Raw genomic sequence first — 16,309 nt, 5'->3', positions numbered from 1 at the left:
TAAAATTATTGGGGTTATTCAGCAAGTTGTGGTAGGACAAAGCATGAGAATTTCTATAAGGGAGAGCTGAGTAGAATGTCATAATATTACATAGAAAGTTTTCTTGTGCATTCTACAAATAGTTGCTGAGTAACCACATATGTTAATAAAAGTGATCCAAAGGTAGGTAACTCTTTTGGAAGGAATGAGATCATGTCCTTTGCAGGGACCTGGATGGAGCTGGAAGCCATCATCCTCAGCAAACTAACACAGGAACAGAAAACCAAACATTGCATGTTCTCCCTCATAAGTGGGAGTTAACAGTGAGAACAGATGACACAGGGAGAACATCACACACCAGGGCCTGTTGGGGGCTGGGGGGCAATGGGAGGGAGACCATTAGGGCAATTACCTAATGCATGCGGGGCTTAAAGTCTAGATGACAGGTTGATGGGTGCAGCAAACCACCATGGCACACGTATACCTATGTAACAAACCTGCACATTCTGCACATGTATCCCGAAACTTAAAGAATAACTATAAAATAATAATTCTAACTCAAACAAAAAAGAATTATTATAAAATAAGAATTCTAACTTAAAAATAAAACAAAAGATAACTTTTTTGGGAGGCCGAGGTAGGCAGATTGCTTGAACTTAGGAGTTCAGGAACAGCCTGGGGAACATGGAGAGACCCCATCTCTACAAAAAAATAAAAAATTAGCCAGGCATGGAGGCTAATGCCTGTAGTCCCAGCTACTTGGGAGACTGAGGCATGAGAATCACTTGAACCCAGGAGATGGATGTTGCAGTGAGCTGAGATCGCGCCACTGCACTCCAACCTGGGTGACAGTGAGACCCCTGTCAAAAATAAAAGCCCATAATCCCAGCACTTTGGGAGGCTGGAGGCCAAGGCTGAGGTCAGCAGTTCGAGACCAGCCTGGCCAACATGATGAAACCCTGTCTCTACTAAAGATATAAAAACTAGCTGGGCGTGGCGGCAGACGCCTGTAATCCCAGCTACTCGGGAGGCTGAGGCAGGAGAATCGCTTGAACCCCGGAGGTGGAGGTTGCAGTGAGCCGAGATCGCGCCACTGCAGCCTGGCTGGGGGGGCAAGAGCAAGACTTTGTCTCAAAAAAAAAAAAAAAAAAAAAGAAAAAAAGAAAATGAGCTGGGTATGGTGACTGTAATCCCAACTACTAGGGAGGATGAGGCAGCAGAATTGCTTGAATCTGGGAGGCAGAGGTTGCACTGAGCCGAGATCCTGCCACTGCACTCCAGCCTGGGCAACGAGAGTGAGACTCTGTCTCAAAAAAACAAACAAAAAAAAACTTTTTTGGATACATTTTTTGTGGCCTTAGTAATTTTCCAAAAGTGAGTTAACAGTGAAATTTATTTCTTTGAAAACACTGAATCCGAATCACAAATAACAAGATTTAGCATAGGGAATTCAGCTGCAGATAACAGAGCATTTCTTTGTTATGGTTTTAGACTCCTCAGGCTAATTTCATATGCAAGTTAAAGGTTTAATTTGTAGAACAAGTAAATTTAAACACAAGTAAAATATTCGAATTGAATGCCAAGGTCTCAGAGTATTTGAAAATCACATGTACTCTTGTCTGGAATCCACCTCAACTCTTGACAGCCATGGTCATGCCTTGAACTTCCAAATCGAGAAATCACTCCAGCTACAAGATTTCTAACTCTGAAAATTTTCTCTTAACCTCTTACTTCTTCCATTTTTCCTGTTAAATGAAGTCAATTAAACACGCTCTTCACTTGCTGGGCATGGTGGCACGTGCCTGTAATCCTAGTTACTTTGGAGACTGAGGCAAGAGCATCCCTTGAGTCCAGGAGTTCGAATCCAATTGGGGCAACACAGGAAGAACCCGTATAATAAAAAAATAAAAAATAAATGTCCTCTTCGTATTTACTTTGACTCTTTTAGCTTACACTAATATTCTAAGCCTATCTGATTACTTGTCTCCTGGCTTTCATGTTCCCTTAGCTAGCCATTTTGAGCAACTTAAAATTGCTTGGCCTTTTGATTTTTCCTTTGTTACTAGCTGAATGTTTTGCCCTGGACCATGCCTTTAGGCCTGGCCTTGAACTTGGCACATCACTTTCTTCTTCAGGTATGTGAACAAGGAAGGATACAACCAGATCTAACCAGACTAGGTTTAGGATATTTATCTTTCAGACTGAGGAACCCATTCAAGGGCAACATTAACATGAGGCTTCTTGACTTATGACGCGGTTAATCCCAATAACCCCATCCTAAGTTGAAAATATCATAAGGCAAAAATGCACTTAATACACCTAACTACCAAACATCATAGCTTAGCCTAACCTACCTTAAACGTGCTCAGAACACTTACATTACCTTACAGCTGGGCAAAATCATCTAACCCCAAACCTATCATAATAAAGTTATTATGAAGAATTTTACATCAAAAGTCAAAGTTCAAAGTAAGATTTTTACTGAATTCTAGCTTTTACACTATTGTAAAGTTGAAAAATCCTAAGTCACCCCATTGTGAGTCAGGGAATGTCTGTATCTACTTTAAATCTTGGTTAGTTAGGGAACAAGGAAAGAAAACAGCAATAGTTGTCAGGGACTAGAGAAGCAGTACAGTATATTCCTTCAGCACGGGTACTAGTGGGGACTTTAGTTACTGCACCAGTGGAGTAAATACTCACTGCTCACTTGCTACAGACAAGGCCCTACTCTAGAAATAGGAGATACAGCAGATGACAGTCAAGGACCTCAAGGGGTTCATATTCTAGTAGAAGGTTCATACTGTTTAATGGTTAACAAAATTATGCCATTCAGACGAACCTCTGCTCTATTCTTGCCTAATTTTATTCTCATTTCCCATGTTTATTGTTCAAAAACAAAATGGGCTATTAAATATTCACTAGACTTTAGGTTTTTTAAAAAAATAAATGTTATGGTATGATTTGCCACCCTACATTTATCAGTTCCTTTGACTATTAGTTAAAAATGCTTTTCTACCTCTGGACTCTGTATACACCTCAGATTTCTTGGTTCTCGGGGACCAGCTATGGGTCCATTGTGAGAAATTTCCTACTTTTCAACTGTCGGCGATCTCAGGGCCTTGCTTACGTTTTTCAAGTTATTTGCAGGGATGTAGTTAGTTTTTATTTGTTGTGTAGAAAGTCCTTGCTTTTGGCGGTAGAATTAAGCACTTAGAGAAGAGTCCTTGGATCTATTTACTTCCCATGACCTGTGAAGAAGAGTGATGTTGCCAGGACCTCTTTCCTGGGTCGTACCCAGAGCTGTTTTGTGCATGCTGTGAGCCTCCAGGGATGCCAACCCAATGGAGACTCATTGATCAAGGCTGCCTGGAGAACTGTTTTGAGATAGATTCTGAGGCTCAGGCTGGGGCTCATCAGAAAAGAAAATTATGATTGATAAGTGAAATCTGCTGTGGGCAAGGAAGGGCAAACTTGTACTGTACACGCCAGGAATTTTCGAATCTGTATGTGACTCCCAAGAAAGGCTTGACCTTGTAGCTTCAATTTTAATCTCCGCAGGTATAAGGATAATTCATTTTATTTTGAATAGAATGCTCTAAAGACAATTTAAATAATCGAATACCCCTGCCCATTTCCTAAGAGAGTTGTGTTGATTGTTTTATTCCCAAATAGGATCACATTGAACCTGCTGTCATTGGTAGGTTATTCCTCTTAACACGCATGTAAGAATAGAAACTATTATTAGTTTGGTGATAAAGGCAGTGAAACAAACACGAAGAACAGGAGTGGAAAAATGTTGTGTGTGTGGCCTTTGGTTAAATTGTGAGCAAACAAGGTGGAATATCTCCAGATATATTCTTGCTCAAATATGCCAGTTTTAAATAATTTATTGAAATCATTTAAATTCTGAAACATATTTTACAAATATTTTAATAATGGGATATCTTGATTCTTTGATGGGAAAGAGTTTTTAAAATTACACTCCTGTTGTCCTCAATTTATGGGGAAAAAAATGAAGGTTCAGTGCAAAACACTTGCCAATATTACACACACACTTTTTAAAAAGGTACTTATATGCATTTTGCTCTGCCCTTAGGTGCTCTTTTTCCAATCTAGAATATAGTTCTGGATGTTTTTCAATTGAGAATAAAATTATTGGAGTACACGCATGTTTTATGTTTTGTGTGTGTCTATGGACTGGGTCACAAGGTATACCAGATGTATTTCTAGTGGGCCACGGTAAACATAGTTTGAAAGTCACCATTCTGACCGTACGCCTCTCATACTGACAGAGCCTTAGAGGAGAGAAGAACAGTTTCTTGCTGCGTACTGACTTGGCATATATCATCAGTCGCAATCACGCCACATCTATGTGCTGCTTTATTTTCACAGTTCAAGTAAAGCTGTGGAAAAGTCTGAGCAGCACTAGTAGGCAAGATCTGCGCCACACACGGAAGCATAACGCAAAATGCATTCCACACACATAGAAGCGTGACACAAAAGTGTGAGCATTTACCTGTATGAATGCCCCAGGCTGTGTCCACCTCTTCTTTGCTCTGAGTGATTCTCACCCATGCCCCCCTCTAGCCCCAATTCCTCGAACCACGCATATAACTTATTACATGTCCTGGTCATGTGTGACTTCAACCAGGCTGCAATAGCTGTAGCCATTTTCAGATTTTCCCTGCTTTCTAACAAGAAGTGAGATCATAGCATGTTTTCACTAATCAGTGATTTAGGTAGACTGATGACATTTGGGGGTGACAATAACTAAATTTATAAATGCTATAAATCTGACCCATAGAAATAAAAAGTGACTGGAGTCAGAAGGTCAAGGAGCACCTGTCACTTTCCCAGCAGGGCCCAACCTGCAGTCTCTTTTATGGCTACACGCTGCAGGTCAGGATCTGAACTGAACAGGAGCGAGAGAAGACGGACTTCCTGGGAGGCTCAGATAGTTCACTGGGTGTACCTGAGATCTCACCATCTGCAGCCTTGTATTGTTATAAAAATAAGTGGATACTTCACTGCCACGGTGGGGTAGCACAGAAAGAGAAAGACACACACAGGTAGTTTTAAGGAATGGGAAGGGGGGAAATATAGTTGTCCCTTGGTATCTGCAAGGACTGGTTCCAGGACCTCTCCAACCCCCAACCTGCAGATACCAAAATCCGTGGATGGGATACTTAAGTCCCTGATATAAAATGATGTGGTATTTGCATATAACCTATGTACATCCTCCCGTGTATGTTACATCATCTTTAGATTACTTATAATCCCCAACACAATATAAATGCTAACAGCTGTTATACTGTATTGTTTAGGAAATAATGACAAGAAAAATGTCTGTATGTGTTCAGGACAGATGCAACCGTTCTTTTCTTTACAAATATTTTCAATCCATGATGGATTGACTGAATGTATGGATGTGGAACCCACTGATATGGAGGGCTGACTGTAATAAAACCAGCACGTAGTGCTGTATGAAAGGAGAGAAGGTTAGCACTTCCCTTCACAAGAATGGAAGAGGCCCTCGGGCCTGTCAACATGTGTATGGTTAAAACCAGCACCTAATTCCTCAGTAGCCTGGCAGGAACTGGGAATGGTGGCCTATGTTTTAAGAGAACTCCTTCTGTGGGCCCCCAGTGGCTACAGCCTGACACTCAGGTGGTAGTGTGAGATAAGCCTCAATGCTTTTTTTTTTAAATCCCCTGTCCCCCAGTATTTACTAAGGTTCAGGAAACTATATTCTTTTTTGATAAGTATTCATTTATTAACACTGGTAACATTTTCAGGACAAATAGAACATGCATTCTTTGGTAGCAAAATTTTAAAATCATAGATATACTTCTTTTATATATTATGAATATATTTTGAGTAAGGAATATATAACTAGTCTTCAGAAACTGAAGATGGAAACATGGCTGAGTCTCAACCTCCAGTCAAGCAGAAAGTAATGACAAGTGCCGAAAATGCCACAGTCACGTGGGTCACTGCTTCTTTCATTCTCTACAGACAACGTGAGTCTCACACTGTCATAGCACCAAAAAGAAAACAGTTACTGTCACTCTTCTTATAGCAACATAGGGATTTGTGTACATAAAACACATTGGACAGGTTCTCCTTCAATCATGATTTGTATGTCAACAGTTGGTTTCATAAAACATAGAGAAAGGTGGAAAGAAGACAGAAGATGGTCTCTTTACAAAAGAAAGGTGAATACATTTTGATGCACCAGGTTGTTTAGGCTAAGTCAGTAACTGTGTGTATTATCAGCCCTATGATTGCTAAGTGTCAAAATTTAGAATTTCAGTGTGGGAAAGAACCTCAGACACCATCCGTCCAACCCCTTCCATTTTACAGCTAACGAAAGGGGTCCGGAAACTTAGGTGAATATCAGACTAGGATGAGAACGTAGGCTTTGGAGTTAGGCTCCTTAGTGTATGGTGTTCATGTATCCCCATAGACAAACTCATTTTCTGGTAATGTGAGTACACTTCTGGTCTTTGAACCAACAGTTTTTCAGTCTAAGCTATGTCAGAAACGAATTTGATATTTATGCTTGTTTCCTCTGCACAGCTTTTTCCATCTAGGTTGTGATGTTGGGGGGGTTAATGTGTTAGTAGGGCTCCATGAATCATCATTTATCTTTCACATCATTTCTCTTTGCTTATAATAACTACCTATTTTTAAATTTGACAATTAGGTCAGTGATTCCTGATTTATTTTAAAAAGACAATACCAAAGACAGTAATAAGGTCAGAGTGACCTGGTGCACTTATAACACCCCAATCTGAAAGGAATTTTTTTTCAGTAGAAGATAATATATATCTTATATAGAAAACTAATACTAAAAGGTACTCAGAGGTAGCCCTTGTTGTTAGACATTTAAGGATGTTCTAGACTCCCAAGAGGAACCTCAACAATGATCTCTGCTTCAAATTAAAAACAATTTTCTAGGATAAATGGAATGATTAATAACATAAGAAGAATAATCAGTACTGAAATGTATAGTGGAATGATTCCCATTAGGTTCCAACCAAATGTAATGGAGCTTATTTGCTTTCTTAGCATGTATCTTTCCCACTACTATAAAATTGAGATCTGCCATTTATGTTACCTGTATTATTTAAACACTAACATCTTTAAACCCAGTGGGCTTCCCCTAGAGAGGTTTAGATTCCTGCAAACCCAGGTGAATTGTTCTTATTGAGCAATGAACCGTTGAGAAATGAGATAAGGCAGAGGCACATTTATGGATGCCAGTTGACAGGTTAGTTTTTGATGGCCATGGTCCAGAGGAGTGGGTGGTCAGTTTCCACAGTCACAACACCAGACCCATCATAGGTATTGGAAGTACTGACCAATGTTCCAAAAGCAAGCACATCATTTTCTGTAAGAAAATAAGGGAAAAAAATTAGTAACTATTTCTTTTTCTTCCTCCAGTGTAGATTAACTTTGTCACCTACCAAAAAGCAAGTAAGCACACACTTTGATAAAAAATATATAAATGGGGAGTAGGTGAAATATATGATGTATGGCTTTAAAATGGGAAATTTCTATAACTTGCTGTAAACATTCTTCCTGGAAGTGGTTATTGGCCATTTTGGGTTATATATCATTCTCAATATTAAATTTTATTAGAATCTTTTCTTTTCCTTTACTAATTACAAAACCAAAGCCTGTATTTGTAATGTGCTACTTCCTTCCCTGGGTACAATTTTAGTTTCTCTTGATAATTCAGAATTAAAATTTAATATAAGTTATTATACTCTATAAAGATGTAGTTTTAGCTTCAAGTAGAAATGATATGAGACAGATAGAAAATTACCTAAAAAATGCATGTGATTTTGGTCATTGTTTTCTCATAAAGTAAGAAAAGCCAAAGCGAATACAGCTTACATTCTGTAAAAATTAATAGAAACTCAAAGGTCAAAGCCGACTTTCAAATGTGTAATCTTGAGCAAGTCACTTAAAGCTCAGCTATAAAGTGAGGGCAAGAGATGGTAAGATAATCCTTTAACCTCCTTATCAAAGTAAAAGGCTTATGAATTAAGATTAGAATTTATATATTTCATAAATATATACATATACATATTTTTTATTCTCTAACAAGTTAATGCCTAGGCACAGATTGGTAACTTCACATCTCTTTGCTGATACAGGAGCAATTCACTTCATCAACATGACTCTAAACTCACAACTGTCCTATAGCTTGGTAACCAATATTATTTTCTTTACCGAAATTCAGAGAGAAAAATAAACAAATGTTATGGAGCCCAAACTATCAGAGTCAGAAGAGGGTCCTTTGCCTTCAAACAAAACCTATGAAGTTATATACACTGCTTTGGGGAAATCAATCAATTACAATGCTCACTTCCCACTAGAGGGAGCCTCCTATCTTTCTGAGGAAATCTTGAAAAGGCGATTTAAAAATTCAGGAAAGGTACTGCAAGATAATCTATTGTCAGTATTACCAGTTCACACAGCTTATTTATTAAAACTCAAATTATTTTTCATAGTTGCTAATGTTTTTACTAATGCAAACACAAAAGTAAAACTACACAGTAATACAGAGTGAACCTCATGTGAATATTGCCCTGATATGAACTTCAATATAAGAAGCTCTTAACTCTTGAGTCATTTAGGACTTCTGTGAGATGATGTTTCTGAACACTGGTGATATACACAAAAATATGTATTGATCTAGACACTGTTAAACATAGTTGGTAGATCAGGGTGGTGATCTTTGAGGGATTCACAGCAAAGTCAATTGACATCTCTACCTCTCTTGAATGGTGGTCTTGCCTGGAACCTAGGTGCTTACCAAGTACTTTCTGAGACCTATCCCAGGCCTAGGGTTTCAAGCTTTTCCCAACAGCCAAGAGGGAAGGAGTCAGGGAGCACTTTACACCACTTCATGGTGAAGGCAATTTAGAGTGCTTCAGCAGGCCTGCCAACTTTAAAGTGGAAACTCCCTTGTGAAGACCCATGCATGCACAACCCACCTGAATTTGACACATACATTATATGATTCAAGAAACTCAATTAAAATCCTAGTTTTTACTTAGGCCCAAAGAACAGGAGTACAAAATTGTGCTTCAAGTTTATAGCTGCATATAAATTATTTTCTGATTTTTGAAGCCAGACTATGGATTTCAGAATTTCAGAGGTAGCTACCTAGATTATACATATTGGGTTTGCTAAGACACTGTTGTAACCTAATTAATTTTCAAATGGGAAAATAATCAAAGTGGTTGTATTTGGGCATAAGACGATGCAATTTTTTTTGGAAAGAAACATTTATTTGAGTTAAGCAAGGCCACTGTTAGCCATACTTGTAAATTATGTTTTTATTTTATTTGATAATATTTAAACTTCCAACAAGACCAGTTATGTTACAATTAATTAAAGATAATAATTGGTTTGGATTATCTCTAACTTTATAGAAAGTACAATAAAAATGATAGAAAACTAAGATGAGTAAGTTGAGAGACAAAGTCATGAATTTTAATTTACTATGTCATTACAATTATTTTGGAATATATTTTCTTCAAGTCACAGAATCATTTTTGGACAAAACCTTAAAGTGTCCCTTAGAAAAATAAAAAAAAAAATTTAAGAAAAACATTTGAAATTATGATGAATTTCCTCCACCTCAAATATCTGAAGGCCAATCATGACGTAAGTACATGAAACTAGTAAAGAGACAGCTGCGTACAGATAGCAGAAAAACAAATTACCTCTTCATTTCTACCCTAGAGGATTTGATCAACACTTTAGCTGGCTGAACTATAGAAAGTCCGATTTGGATTTTTTCCCGCATTGTTTGCAGAGTAGACTATAGCCAACCATAGTTGCTCAAAGACAACCAGTCATCAGATCAAGTCCCATTTTTAACAAAAGGCAAAGATAAAAGTTATGGATCTATGTGCAAGCTTATAAGCAACCATACTTTGTGTGATAAGCACATTAACATAGATTTTACAATTTTCATCCATTATCTCAGGCTGTTTCCTTTCCCAAAGGTAAGGATGAGAATTAGCACTCCGTATTCCATTGTTTTCAGTGATGTCCTCCCAGCTTTTCTCTAAAGCTGGAAAGACAGGGGACTACAAAGCAAGAGCCAGCAAATTGGTAGAAACCAATTATTCAACTCTTTTCAGTTAGTGGGGCCATTTGTCCCTGGTTTCCTGCCCATCTTTCCTCCACAAGGTACATTAGTGAACTGTGGCTCCTTGGTTGGAGCTGGAAGCGTGAAGGAGTACTCTGCAAGGCCTCGGATGCTTTTGGCACTGAAAAACAACAGTGGGAGGCATTCATTCTCTGTGCACCTGCATGACTTTTCTGCTCAGGTGCTTTTATAGAAAAGGCATCTCTCTATCAAAGAGCATGACTCCATCATGATGAAGTTAATAAGTTAGACCTAGGTTCAAACCCCAGCTCTACCATTCACCAGCTTTACAAACTCAGTTATTTGAACTCCTTGGCCTTGTGTCATCAACAGTAAAAATGTAGAAAATATCTACTTCACAGGGAAGTTGTATGGATTATGTGGCCAATCTTACATATGATACATATTCAAGAAATTTCCATCTTCTTTGCTTTCTCCTGTTATCCTGCCGATAAAATAGATCAGGTTTGTCTTTTAAAGTTAACAAAAAGAGAGATGTCATGAGCTGAACAATTAGCAAAGGCCTGAATTCAAGTGATTAGTTTATAGCCAGCTGAGAAGTAGAATGAGGTACACTCGTAACTTTTCCAGGCTAGCTTTTGTGAAATACTTAACATCATTTCAGGTGATTCCTTGGCCTGCATATACATATGCATTTATTTAATAGATATTAAAGTCTCATTCTGTGCCAGGCACTAGGGTTTAAGGATGAGTTTCTCTGCCCTCACTAAAATGAGGACTCACATTGTAGTAAAAGAGAAAGATATACAGTCAAACCCAGTAGATAGGAGAGAAGCATGAGGCGGCCCAAGGAGGGCAGAGGTGCCTTCCTGGCAGCCAAGATGGGTTGTGTATTCAAGAGGGAAGTTAAGCCTTTGACAGTGGGGGGGCTACTGGCATCCCTAGAGGCCCGCCCACTGGCCTGGCTTCCCAAGAATCTGTAGATTGACACTGGTTCTTTTGTAAAAATAAATAAATTATTTAAAAAGGCAATGGAAACATTTCTAAAATCAATAAATCCTGAGGGAAAAATGGAGTGAACTAGCTTTGCCTGGGAGGTGCTATTTGAGATGGGCATAATCCTCATTCATTCAAGATGTGATCTGAGTCCTTACAGTACACCAGGCACTCAGAGCATAGCTGGGTTTTATCTTCCATTTAGAGATGAGGAAAATGAAGCTCAGAGAGGCTAAAATCACAGGCTATGACAATAATAAAAGTTGTCAGACACTAACAAGTTAGTAAGGGAGGTTAAGGCGATTCTTTGAAGAGCTCTAAAGAAGAGACCTGCTGCTGGTCTGTTTTCCTGAAGTACAGAGCTGTCTTTCGGCAGCTTGACAGAGACTTAAGGAGATGCGTTAGTGAGAGCCTAAAAATCACTCTAAGACTTAATGAATACTTTACATCTCATATAGACAAATGCTTAATGAACCCATTATGATGAATCTTAAGGCTCCCTACTATTCTGGAACATTAGGTTAAGTTCTGAGAGTTAAGTTAGACATATTAGACATCACTAACTATTTAAGGCATAATGGGATGACTGTCTACACTCACCATTTACTTTCTGAGGATTCTTAGCCCATTTGGAGAAATGGCAACACATTAAAAAAATATGACTCAGATTTCATTACCAGGAAAAGAAAACTATACTGTCTGTAACATCAGTTCACTATTATAGGTCTTTACCATTTTAATTTTTGACAAATATATTTTTAAAAAAGGTCCTTTACGTACACACATGAGGCAAAAGATTATATTTTAAAAATTGCTAATTTATACTGTAAAATATGAATTCTGGGAAATGTTATTAATGAATTTGTTTCTTATAAAATGGCATTTATACTTATGGCTGCTCTTGAAAATTTTCAAAAATAAAATCAATATGTTGTGTTTTCACTTTCTTGAAGTCAAGAATTCAAAGTAGTCCTAATGTAAAGCTGTGGAGTACATGCCTTTTGTGTACTTATATTTCTATTAGAATCTCAGGAAATACAAGTTTGAGACCATCTGTAAAATAAATATATTTATTTATCTCAGCACTGCCAAATAAAAATAAGTAATTCACAAATCTAAGTTTTCTAATAGCCACCTTAAAAAAGTAAAAATGGGAAAAATGTTAATATCTTTTTTATTTAGCCCAATATACCCCAAATCATTTTAACATCATCAATATATAAAAATTGAGGTCTTTTACATTCTTTTTCATACTAAGTCTCTGAAATCCATTTACAGCATGTCTCAACTTGGACAAGGCTCATTTTAAGTACTCAATGGCCACACACAGCTAGTGGTTACTATACGAATTGAACAGTGCAGTTCTAGGTTATTGAAGTAGGAACTATATTTATGATTCAATTATCTGCTTTTTTCAGAGGAACTTTTTTTTTGTTTGATTATACAGATACTAATTTTCATTTCACATATAGATATGCAGTCACAGAGTCCTAGGTTATAAAGAGAACATTAAATTCAAAGTGAGCACCTAATATCATTTCGAGTGATTTAAACATGATGTGAGTGGATCAACAAACACTTAAATACTTCACATGTGCTCAGCAGCAAGACAGACTCAGTCCTCTGCCCTTCAACTTGAAGGCTGAGAACTATCTAGCAGGAACTATAGAAAGGACAACCAAAAATCCCAAATCCAAGCAAACCTAATTTAAAATTACCAAGAGAATATATACTACGTTCTATAAGGTATAGAATAAATAGTTGCCTGCCTGGACATGTGGCAAATCTTCCTTTTTTTTTTTTTTTTTTTTTGAAGGGGGAAGGAGTTATTTATTTTTATTTTATTTGTTCATTTATTTCCATAGGTTTTTGGAGAACAGGTGGTGTTTGGTTACATAAGTTCTTTAGTAGTGATCTGTGAGATTTTGGTGCACCCATCACCCAAGCAATGTACACTGTATCCAATTTGTAGTCTTTTATCCCTCACCCACCTCCCACCCTTTCCCCCAAGACCCTCAAGTCCCCAAAGTCCACTGTATCATTCTTACGCCTTTGTATCCTCATAGCTTGGCTCCCACTTATAAGTGAGAACATCTGATGTTTGGTTTTCCATTTCTGAGTTACTTCACTTAGAATAATGATCTGCAATTCCAGTACTGGGTATCTACTCAGAGGAAAAGAAGTCATTATACAAAAAAATACCTATAATCTTCTAATTGTACTTGCAAATAATCTTCTAATTTTTCTTGTAATTACAAATAATCTTCTAATTGTACTTCTTTCTCCCAATTATTACTTTCTCTTCCCACTCCTCTAACCCTTGTGAAGGAATAACGGGTGAACCTTAATTGCCTATAATGAAATGCTCAAAACAAAGCAAACACAGTCCCTCTTCCTGGCCAAATATCCTGGCACTTAAGGCCCTTTGTCATCTGGCTACTTCCTACCTGCTTGCTAGCCACTCTCTGCTACTTGCTATTCCTTGAATAGATCACGAATTTCCTGCTTCTACGAAAATTTTTGACATGTTCCCTCCAGGAACAAATGGACTTTTCTCTGCATATTTCATCCTTCAAGTATAAACTCAATGTCACTGTCTACCCTGTACCACTCTTTAATTCTCCAACTGCTACCGGCCAAATTAAAAATTCTCTTTTCTATTTATAAATGACTTGATTGCTTCCCTGGAACGCACTTTGTATTTAAAGCTGACTATTCAGATGCCTTGTCTCAACCAGGCAAAGTACAGAGTGAGCTTGAAACATCTTGTTCCAGAAAGCAAGCGAGTACTCAAAAACAGATGTAGACCTGTCAAAAGGACACAAGGACTGGAACTAATTGGGGGCATTAGAAAAGAATCCTGAGAGAGAGGCATTATAATATATTGAATAATGAATTGCCAAAAGCAGGTGGAGAGAAGAAAACCTATTCTTTACAGAAGAATGCCAACTAAGGCCGGGCGTGGTGGCTCACGCCTGTAATCCCTGCACTTTGGGAGGCCGAGGCGGGCGAATCACGAGGTCAGGAGATCGAGACCATCCTGGCCAGCACGGTGAAACCCTGTCTCTACTAAAAATACAAAAAATTAACCGGGCGTGGTGGTGGGCGCCTGTAGTCCCAGCTACTCGGGAGGCTGAGGCAGGAGAATGGTGTGAACCCGGGAGGCGGAGCTTGCAGTGAGCCGAGATCGCGCCACTGCACTCCAGCCTGGGCGACAGAGCGAGACTCTGCCTCAAAAAAAAAAAAAAAAAAAAAGAATGCCAACTACTAAAGGAAGGAATGGCAGAATTAGAGAATTAGAAAGGCACCATTTGCAGCCACCAATGTAATAACTAGTTTAGGCAAGAACCATCAATGGATGGATGCTAAAACTACTGGGTAAAATGTGGATGAGGATAGAACCCAGTTCCAATGTAGTACTCCACGTATTGCTTTTAATTTCAAAAGAAAAAAAGGTAGCAGAGAGATCTCATGAGTCCAATCTTAGCTAAATGATCAACCTTAGCATCACCAATAAAAGGTCATAGTGATATCACATGCCTCCTGCTATGCTGCTAGGGATGAATACAACATCACCCATTAATACTTTTGGCCAAAAATGCCTGACCTGAATTGAATCATGGGGAAACCATAGACAAATGCAGAATGTGGAGCAGGTGACAGGTTAGTGGGCCTGAACTCTTAAAAGCTGTCAGTGTCATGAAGACCAAAAAAGTGAAGGGACTTTTCTAGATTACAACAAACTAAACAGATATGACAACTAAATACATATATTTTTTAGTAGACTCCAGATTTTAAAAAGTCATAAAGAGCACTACTGGGACACTTGGAGAGTAAGAATATGGACCGTACACTATTATTCCATCAATGTTACATTTTGGGAGTAGATAATACCACTGTAGTTATGCAGGAGAATGACCTCATTCCTAGGAGATACAAGCTGAAGAATTTTAGGTGTTTATTATTATCATGTCTCCAACTTATTTTCAAATAGTTCAGAATGTAATGCACATACACTCATACTCTCATATTATATTGCTTAGAGATTTGTCCCTGCCCAAATCTCATGTTGAATTGTAATCTCTGATGCTGAAGGAAGGGCCTGGTGGGAGGTTTTTGGGTTATGAGGGTGGATCCCTTGTGGCTTGGTGCTGTCTTTGAGATAGTGAGTTCTCTCAAGATCTGGTCATTTAAAAGTGCATGGCACCTTCCCCACAATCTCTCTCTTGCTCCTGATTTCCCTATGGGGAGTGCCTGCTCCTGCCTTGCCTTCTGCCATGGGGAAAAGCTTCCCGAGGCCTTCCCAGAAGCAGATGCTGGCACGATGCTTCTTGCATTGCTTGCAGAACCGTAAGCCCAATTCAACCTCTTTTCTTTTTTTTTTTATTATTTTTATTATACTTTAAGTTCTAGGGTACATGTGCATAACGTGCAGGTTTGTTACATATGTATACTTGTGCCATGTTGGTGTGCTGCACCAATCAACTCGTCAGCACCCATCAACTCATCATTTACATCAGGTATAACTCCCAATGCAATCCCTCCCCCCTCCCCCCCTCCCCGTGATAGGCCCCAGTGTGTGATGTTCCCCTTCCCGAGTCCAAGTGATCTCATTGTTCAGTTCCCACCTATGAGTGAGAACATGCGGTGTTTGGTTTTCTGTTCTTGTGATAGTTTGCTAAGAATGATGGTTCTGGAGAGGCTGTGGAGAAATAGGAACACTTTTACACTGTTGGTGGGATTGTAAACTAGTTCAACCATTATGGAAAACAGTATGGCGATTCCTCAAGGATCTAGAACGATGTACCATATGACCCAGCCATCCCATTACTGGGTATATACCCAAAGGATTATAAATCATGCTGCTATAAAGACACATGCACACGTATGTTTATTGCGGCACTATTCACAATAGCAAAGACTTGGAATCAACCCAAATGTCCATCAGTGACAGACTGGATTAAGAAAATGTGGCACATATACATCATGGAATACTATGCAGCCATAAAAAAGGATGAGTTTGTGTCCTTTGTAGGGACATGGATGCAGCTGGAAACCTCTTTTCTTTACAAATTACCCAGTCTCTTAGCATGCAAGAATGGCCTAGTAAACATACAAAGAAATAAATGCAAATGTAGAAAAAAATGTTAGCACTTGGTGAATCTAAGTGAAAGGTATACAGATTTTGCTATACTGTCC

The 16,309-nt window shown here is 38.5% G+C and overlaps 1 protein-coding gene and 1 pseudogene across 3 annotated transcripts in view; one reads left to right on the top strand and one right to left on the bottom strand.

Annotated features, from left to right (window-relative positions):
* The first annotated feature begins 5,455 nt into the window (after positions 1 to 5,455).
* On the top strand, positions 5,456 to 5,600 carry LOC116274792 (annotated as a pseudogene).
* Positions 5,601 to 5,727: 127 nt separating this feature from the next.
* The window catches only part of TPK1 (thiamin pyrophosphokinase 1), a 401,164-nt gene continuing 390,582 nt past the window's right edge, over positions 5,728 to 16,309 (bottom strand). For all 3 annotated transcript variants that reach the window (XM_003896790.5, XM_031665051.1, XM_031665052.1), the window contains one exon: positions 5,728 to 7,372. In XM_003896790.5, coding sequence (XP_003896839.3) covers positions 7,254 to 7,372 — 119 coding nt within the window. In that variant the 3' untranslated portion in view covers positions 5,728 to 7,253. The remainder of the gene's footprint in view (positions 7,373 to 16,309) is intronic.

Source organism: Papio anubis, chromosome 4 (genome assembly GCF_008728515.1).
Source record: "Papio anubis isolate 15944 chromosome 4, Panubis1.0, whole genome shotgun sequence".
NCBI lineage: Eukaryota > Metazoa > Chordata > Mammalia > Primates > Cercopithecidae > Papio > Papio anubis.
This window is presented reverse-complemented; position numbering and strand designations above follow the sequence as displayed.